A 7,799-nucleotide genomic window follows, 5' to 3' on the forward strand; every position below is an offset into this window, starting at 1 on the left:
CGAGAGAGAGAGGTTAGGGTTGGAGAAGTGAAAAAGTTAGTGACAGAGGGAGTCAAAAGTTGGAAAGAGAAAGAACAACAAAAGTTGGACACAGAGGAGATAATAAGGCAACAGCAATAGGAAAACAATAAGGATATAGAAAAGACAGTGATTAAAATAATAAAGGAAAAAAGTAATCTTGTGAAAGACACAGTACAGAGAAAGATATGTGTGGTGATATTTGGGGTCAAGAAGAACCTACCCATGAAAATAGCTAGAGAGAAAGAAGTGAAAAGGGCTAAGGAAATTATAGCAGAAGTGGCATGGGGAGGAGAGGGATAGTGAAACAAATTGAAGAGGTTTACAGGATTGGAAAGTATGATGAAAACAGAACAAGACCAATGAAAATAAGATCCATGACACAAACAGCAGCAGAACATGTCTTGCAAACAACAGGAAAATTGGCAAAAGTAGAGGGAATGAAGGAAATATGGATAAAAAGAGACATTTACAAAGAAGAGAAGTAAACTGAAAGAATTGAGAGTATAGGCCCAGTCAAAAAACGAGGAGAGAACACAGGAACAAGCGAGAAGATTTACCTGGAAAGCTGCAGCACAAAAGTGAGGAAATGGTGGCACAAAGATACCATGAATTAGTTTAAAGATTATGTATACTAATGTAGATGGTTTGGTGTCAAGCCTATTGGAACTTAAGACTACTTAAAGAACAATAAACCAGATGTGGTATGTTTGACAGAAACCAAACTGAAATAGGAAATAAAGTTGGGATCTGAAAAGGAAGGATATAGCACATGGAGGAGAGACAGAAAAGGAAAGGGAGGAGGAGTGATGATATTGGTAAAAGAGGATATTGTTGTTAAGGAAATGGAATATGGTGATGGAGTGGCAGAAACTTTGAGTGCTGTGATTAAGATCAAAGGAAGTGAAAAAAGGAAAATAATTGTGACATAGATACAGCCAAAAACTAATGCATGGAAGACCAATAAATTTAAAAGTATGCAACTAGAAACAAAAAAATAGCAAAGAGGAAATGATAAGGAAAATTATCAAAGTGCTCTTAGTAGGTAACTTCAACACTAAAGGAATTAACTAGGAGGAGATGGAAGTGAAAGAAAATGTCGGATCATGGAGCGATGAACTTATGCAAACCATGATGATGAATACAATGAGACAATGGGTGTACAAGCCTACAATATGTAAAGAAGAAGAAGAACCATCACAATTGGACTTATTGTCTACAAAAATGCCAGAAAATAGACCAAGTATACACTGTCTGAGTCCAATGGGAAGAAGTGGATGTGTGGTAGAAATGGTACCACAAGAGGAAATGGTGTTGCAGAGGAAAGAATAATACAGAAATGGGAGACAGAACTATGCTAAGGCAAACTTTGCAGAGCTTGATAAATTCTATGGAAAAATGAACTGGAAAGAGCTATTTGAAAGTAAAGTAGTGCAAGAAAAATAAGAGATATTTTTGAGCAAGTGTAGAGAGGGGGTGCAACAGTTTGTGCCAAGTTATAAAGTGAAAATCAGGAAACATGAATGGTATAATGCCAGGTGAGTAGAAGCAAAAAAGAAAAGGACAGAGCATGAAAGAAAATGATGAGACAACTGAACAGAAATACTAGGAAAGAATACAGAAAGGCAAGGAATGAATATAGTATAATAAGAGAATCAGAAAGAAACTTTGAAAGTGATATAGTAAGAAAACTCTTCTACAGATACATAAACAGGAAAATTAAACATGGAGATGGCATAAACAAGTTAAAAAGGGAAGGAATAATTTATGAAACTACTGAGGAGATGAGTGAACTAATGAATGGGAGTTTTCAATACGTGTTTACAAAGGAAACCAAGTTTGTGGCACTGAAAGTGGTATCACAGAATGAGGAAATACATGAGATACAAGTAAAGAGACAATAAATCAAGAAGCTGCTGGAAGAGCTGGATGTTAGAAAAGCTATGGGACCAGATCAAGTAAAAGGATGGATATTAAAAGAATTCAGAGAACAAATGGAAGAACCTATATGGGATATAATTAACAGCTTGTTGAGAGAAGGAAAAGTACCAAGGGAATGGAAAAAGGCTAACATAGTGCCAATATACAAAAGGGGAAATAAAATGGAACCATTAAATTATAGATTAGTGTTACTAACAAGTATTGTAAGCAAGCTTTGTGAAATAATAAAGATAGATTGGTGGATTATCTAGAAGATGAAAAGATAATTACAGAAAAGCAATTTGGATTCAGGAAAGGGAGATCCTGTGTCACAGATCTACTGAGCTTCTATATGAGAGTAATAGATGGAGCGCAAGATAGGGATGGATGGGTTGATTTGGTATACCTGGATCTCGAAAAAAGCATTTGATAAAAGTTCCCCACAAAAGTCTTATGTGGAAGTTAGAGAATGAAGGAAGACTAAATGGAGCAACATTAAGATGGATGGAGGATTATTTAAAGTGGAGGGAAATGAGAACAGTAATCAGACATTAAGAGTGAGGCAAGGTACTGGGCTGCCCCGGCGAGTCCTCAGGTGGTGGCCCAGAGCAGAGGCTTAATTCAAGTTGGCGCAAAGTGACAAGTGAGGTACAGCAAGGATCTTTGTTGGCACCTATTATGTTTCAAATGTATGTGAATGATATGACAGAGGATCTAAATAGTTATATAAACTTGTTTGCTGATGAAATAAAAATAATGAAAATAATAAAGGATGAAAATGACTGCAAGGAGTTAAAAAAGGATATTGACAAGATACATGCATGGAGCCAAAGATGGAAACTAGAATTTAATGCAAGAAAATGCCATGTGTTGGAAATAGGAAAAAGTAAAAAGAGACCTTCATGGAAGTACAAAATGGGAGGAGAAATAATAATGAAAAGTAATGAAGAAAAAGATTTGGGAGTAATGATTCAGGGCATACTATCACCTGAAAGACACAAACAGGATATTCAACTCTACATACAGCTTGTTAACAAACATTAACGTGGCATTTAACTATTTAGATAAACAAATGATGAAGAAAATTATAACAAGCATATGTCCTAAATTGGAATATACAGTAGTAGTTTGGGCTTCACACAGAAAAAAAATATCAGGAAACTGGAAGGAATACAGAGGATACTCATGAAAATGGCTATGAAGAAAGACTTGAAGAGATGAGTTTACAAACACTGCAAGAGAAAAGAGAAAGAGGAGACCTGATAATAATGTATAAATCAGTAAACAATATAGAAAGAACTGACAGAAATGACCTGGTACCACAGATGCAAAATGAAGAGAGAGAGATGAGCGGACATGGTAAGAAAATAAAGAATAGTGGATGTTCAAGTGACATCAAGAATTGTAGCTTCCCGTATAGAACTATTGAAATCTGGAATTCTTTGAAGGAAGAGATGGTTGCAGTAAACAGTGTACACATGTTTCAAGAGAAACTGGATAAATATGGTTATGGAGACAGGACAAAATGATCTTTGGCTCATGCCCTGTACAATACAACTAAGTAAATAAACACACACATGCACACACACACACACACACACCTTATATGAAGTAAAGAGACTGGACTCTCTATCCCTTGCACACACACACATATATGCATATACACACATTCCAATCTCTCTCTCTTTCTCTCTCTCACACACACACACACACACACACACACACACACACATTTTAAAATCTGGATATTACAAGTGTGGCTCAACTTGTAAAAATGTAAAAAAAAGTAAATACAGGCAAATAAAAACAAATAAATTGGTCTTGATCTGCCTCCCTCTCTTTCTCTTATTTCATCTTTTCCATCCCCTATCTTCACACCCTTCTCTATTTTTTTTTAAATTTTCAAGGAACTATTGTGTGTGTGGAGGTGGATGGGTGCACTCCAAGAAATGTGGCATGAACCAATGGATGAGCTTTGTGCATGTGTAAGAATGAGAGAGAGAGAGAGAGAGAGAGAGAGAGAGAGAGAGAGAGAGAGAGAGAGAGAGAGAGAGAGAGAGAGAGAGAGAGAGAGAGAGAGAGAGAGAGATTGTGATGAAAATAAAGCAACAGATATGGTGATCAAGCAGTTCAGATTATCATCTTCACCAAACCATATTCAGGACTTAAATCTGTTACATGTTTTTCACTTAGTTTTACTCAACTTAATAAAAATAAATGAATTACTTAATTGCATAACTAGTCATCTTTAAATCATCATTGACATATTCATAATAATCATCATCATAAATTGGTCAGGGATCATCTGTTATAGCCCCAGTGGTGGCCACTTCCAGGTAAACAAAGATATTATCAATCACCACAATTGTAGTGAGTTCATGTAAATTACAATACAGTCTACTATGTAAATGAAGATTGATGCCTGGTTAGTTACAACTTCTTGTGTTTTATGTTGCTTTCTGGTCCCAAAAATCCTTCATTAAATACAGTTCAGACACAAAATTTGTCTAAGATTTTTTTTTTAAGGCTTTTCCTGCTGTTGGTTATATGTGGAAATTTACCATCTGTACAGAGTGTACTGGTGAGCATGAAAGGAACAATGTATATTTTCTTGCAATTTAGAATCTGCATGTTGTTGGATTAAATTTTTGCATAATTTATCCGCTCACACAATCACAAATTTCATTAATGACAAATCCATCATTGGCAAGGATCAACAGTTCTTTATAATATTCTAGATCCTCATTATATTTCAATGGAGATTTTTAAAATAAGAACAAAGCTCACTTACTTATTATAACTATTTTTCTACATCTAATGATAAGAAACATACAGCAATAAAAGATGCTACATAGATGGATATAAGCATAAAATAGTTATGTAATTTACATATGCCATGCAGATATATGCAAATGTGTAGTCTTGAGGGAAAAGGAAATAAGACAGGTATGTAATCTCACATTATGTCACAATATAAATTGTTTATTATGCTGTTGGTAAATAGCCTTAGCTGTATTTTTGTCTGATGTGATCGTAAGCTTGTTTTGCTCAAGAGTTTGTTTTTATTGAGCAAAAACTCCTTAAGACACTGCACTGTGCCTCTAAACTCAGTATGTGTTTGGAGTTACCATCAACGTATCACACTACTGGTAAGACTGTGTTTATAACTGTATAAATCTTTCATCCAGGCCTATTATTTATCACTACTGTTGGTGTCATTACCAAGTGTCATAAAATGATGAGGGTGTTATCAGCTTATAACAGACACAGACAAAAAAAAAAACTACACAATTATGACAATCATGAAAGAAAGATAAAGATATACTAAGTAACTGATTTATGGCAAAAATGCTGAAAACAAAAGTTTAGATATCTAACTTTAGCATAAAATATAAAAGAAAATTAAAGAAATCATTTGGATGGACAAATTAGAGAAACTATCAAGGAGTGCCATAACAAAAGAGAAAAGGTCTGCTGTCCCTTGGCCTTAAGCCACAAAAACCAGAGAAAAGTTAGCCACCAATTAGCACTACACTCATCATCCAGGAACTTTTCACACATCAAATGAGTTTCAACATGTGCAGTGATATTGAGTTAAAAAAAAGAAGGATATACATAAGATCATGCTAGATATTTCTATATGAAAGGCATTATTAGAGATGAAATAGCAGACAGATCACATATTTGAGCTCTATTTCTTTTTTAAGTTTTAAAAAACAAACAAGAGAGCTCTGATACACAAAACCTCATGTTGATGCTTTATAACAATGCTATATGTCAAATTACAAAATAATATAGTATCTGGTGAACATGGGTATTCTTTTTATAAAAAACTTAGCTTGCCACTTGTAACAGCTTGCATTAGTTTAATTCATTTCAACTGAAAAGAATTTTGGGTAGAAGTAGGTTCTTTACATGACTATGAATTCAAATTGCCTGAAGCCATATATAACAATATAACAAGGATCTAAAACATACAATTCATGTGTGCATATATATATATATATATATATATATATATATATATATATATATATATATATATATATATATATATATATATATATATATATATATATATATATATACCATATAACTTTTAAAAATGGAGATTTTCTACCATGCCCACATCTAATCTCTATCTACATGTATGTATCTCAAATGTACTCTATATGTGGCTACATTATAATAAGAAGAGGACTGCATCCACCTATTCCCAAAATTTTGAAAATTTGATTCTAAGCACAAAATAGCCACAGATTAAAATTATTTATTGAAAAGCATTCTGAATTCCAGTATTCACCTTATATAATATACAAATGGAAAATATGATAATCAGTTATCATTCCCTTAAATGCATTAAAGTTCATATCTACTTTCACTAGATAAAATATATCACATGCAATATGACTTTCCTTACCTGGATCATGTCACATTCTGCTGAAATACATCTTTCAGTTAGTGGGGTAATAGCTTAATACATCTAATGAAGTAAGTTAAACATTGGCCTGGGAAAACACTTGTTGGTGCTTACATGACTGCACCTCCTCCTGTCATCTGCTTGAATGAAGGAGCTTCATGTAAAGTCTTACCTCAAGAGCAAAGGACAGGACAACATCCATCTTGGAAAGCGTCACTTCGTTGTCCATACTGTCACTATCGCGGCCACTTAACGAGCTCTGAGACCTGCTGTTCATGGGATTGGGAGTATGTGTTAGCTCAAGTTTGCCATAAAATTTTGAAATAGAAAAAGGGAGGGAATATTAGTATGAAATCCATCTAATGAAATACAAATTGTAAAACCAACACAATGTCAAAATTGAATGGAACTGACATGTAAATAATCAATTCAAGAGATATGCAAATTTACTTGAAATATTATAGTGTATGCATAAATAAGATACAATTCTAAAATGTTTAGAGATGTACATTGAAGGTTGAATAAGAATTAATGTTTATTGTATCCTTAAGAGCACATATGTATGCAAGCAAACTCAAAGAAAATGTGTACAACTGGCATTTGTATTAATAGACACAGGTACATTCATTATGAGACACATGCTATGAATTTTTCTTAAGAGCAGATGTGTTTCCTGAATACAGACAAAATATGCTTGCATTCCAGTGAGCAGCCATCCCCTTTGAACAAGGATTACTTGAGTACAGAAGCATGACCTTTCAGTTTCTTTAAAAGCTATCATTTAAAACCTGTCATTTGTGGCGGCCACCGTATGTATTAACTTTCCCATGATCAGCATCAGAAAATCTTATCACTGAATAAATCAAAGGTCACCACAGAAGTAGCAGGATTACTTGCAAATATGCTTTTAACCTAAATAATATATTTGATGACAACTATGCACTTGCAACATGCCTTTATATCAACTAATAATTATCTAATAAAGCTAAGATAATCTGCATAATCATAACTTCATAAAATGTCCTAATATGCAAGGTGCACATCCAAAACTGGGTTGTGATCATGCAACATGACTGACATAATACCAGTTACACATCAATATAGTTTCTGTTCTAACCCATGCCCTTACACGCATATGTTTTAATATTTGAGTTTCTAATCTGGACGCATAGGTTGTGAGCAAGGGACATCCATAAGTTTATAACTATATTAGATAAAAGAGATATGAAGACAGACAACACAAGCTTGATTTAAATCCTGTAGTCCACAAGTATGTAGTACACATGCAAGCACAAACCCACACACACACACACACACACACACACACACACACACACACACACACACACACACACATACACACACACACACACACACACACACACACACACAATCTTTACAAAGACTCTGCATACTAGAACTTCATAAATTTACACACATC

At 34.2% G+C, this 7,799-nt stretch overlaps 1 protein-coding gene across 2 annotated transcripts in view; it reads right to left on the reverse strand.

Annotated features, from left to right (window-relative positions):
* Nucleotides 1–6,388: 6,388 nt before the first annotated feature.
* LOC135099098 (calcium-dependent secretion activator-like) overlaps nt 6,389–7,799 on the reverse strand; it is a 187,092-nt gene continuing 185,681 nt past the window's right edge. Inside the window, exon 9 of one of the 2 annotated variants that reach the window (XM_064001534.1) lies at nt 6,389–6,624. In XM_064001534.1, the coding sequence (XP_063857604.1) occupies nt 6,492–6,624 (133 nt within the window). In that variant the 3' untranslated portion in view covers nt 6,389–6,491. Of the gene's footprint in view, nt 6,628–7,799 lie in introns of both variants that reach the window. The other variant, XM_064001533.1, reaches the window with a different exon arrangement.

The sequence above is a fragment of the Scylla paramamosain genome, unplaced genomic scaffold, assembly GCF_035594125.1.
Source record: "Scylla paramamosain isolate STU-SP2022 unplaced genomic scaffold, ASM3559412v1 Contig102, whole genome shotgun sequence".
Lineage (NCBI taxonomy): Eukaryota > Metazoa > Arthropoda > Malacostraca > Decapoda > Portunidae > Scylla > Scylla paramamosain.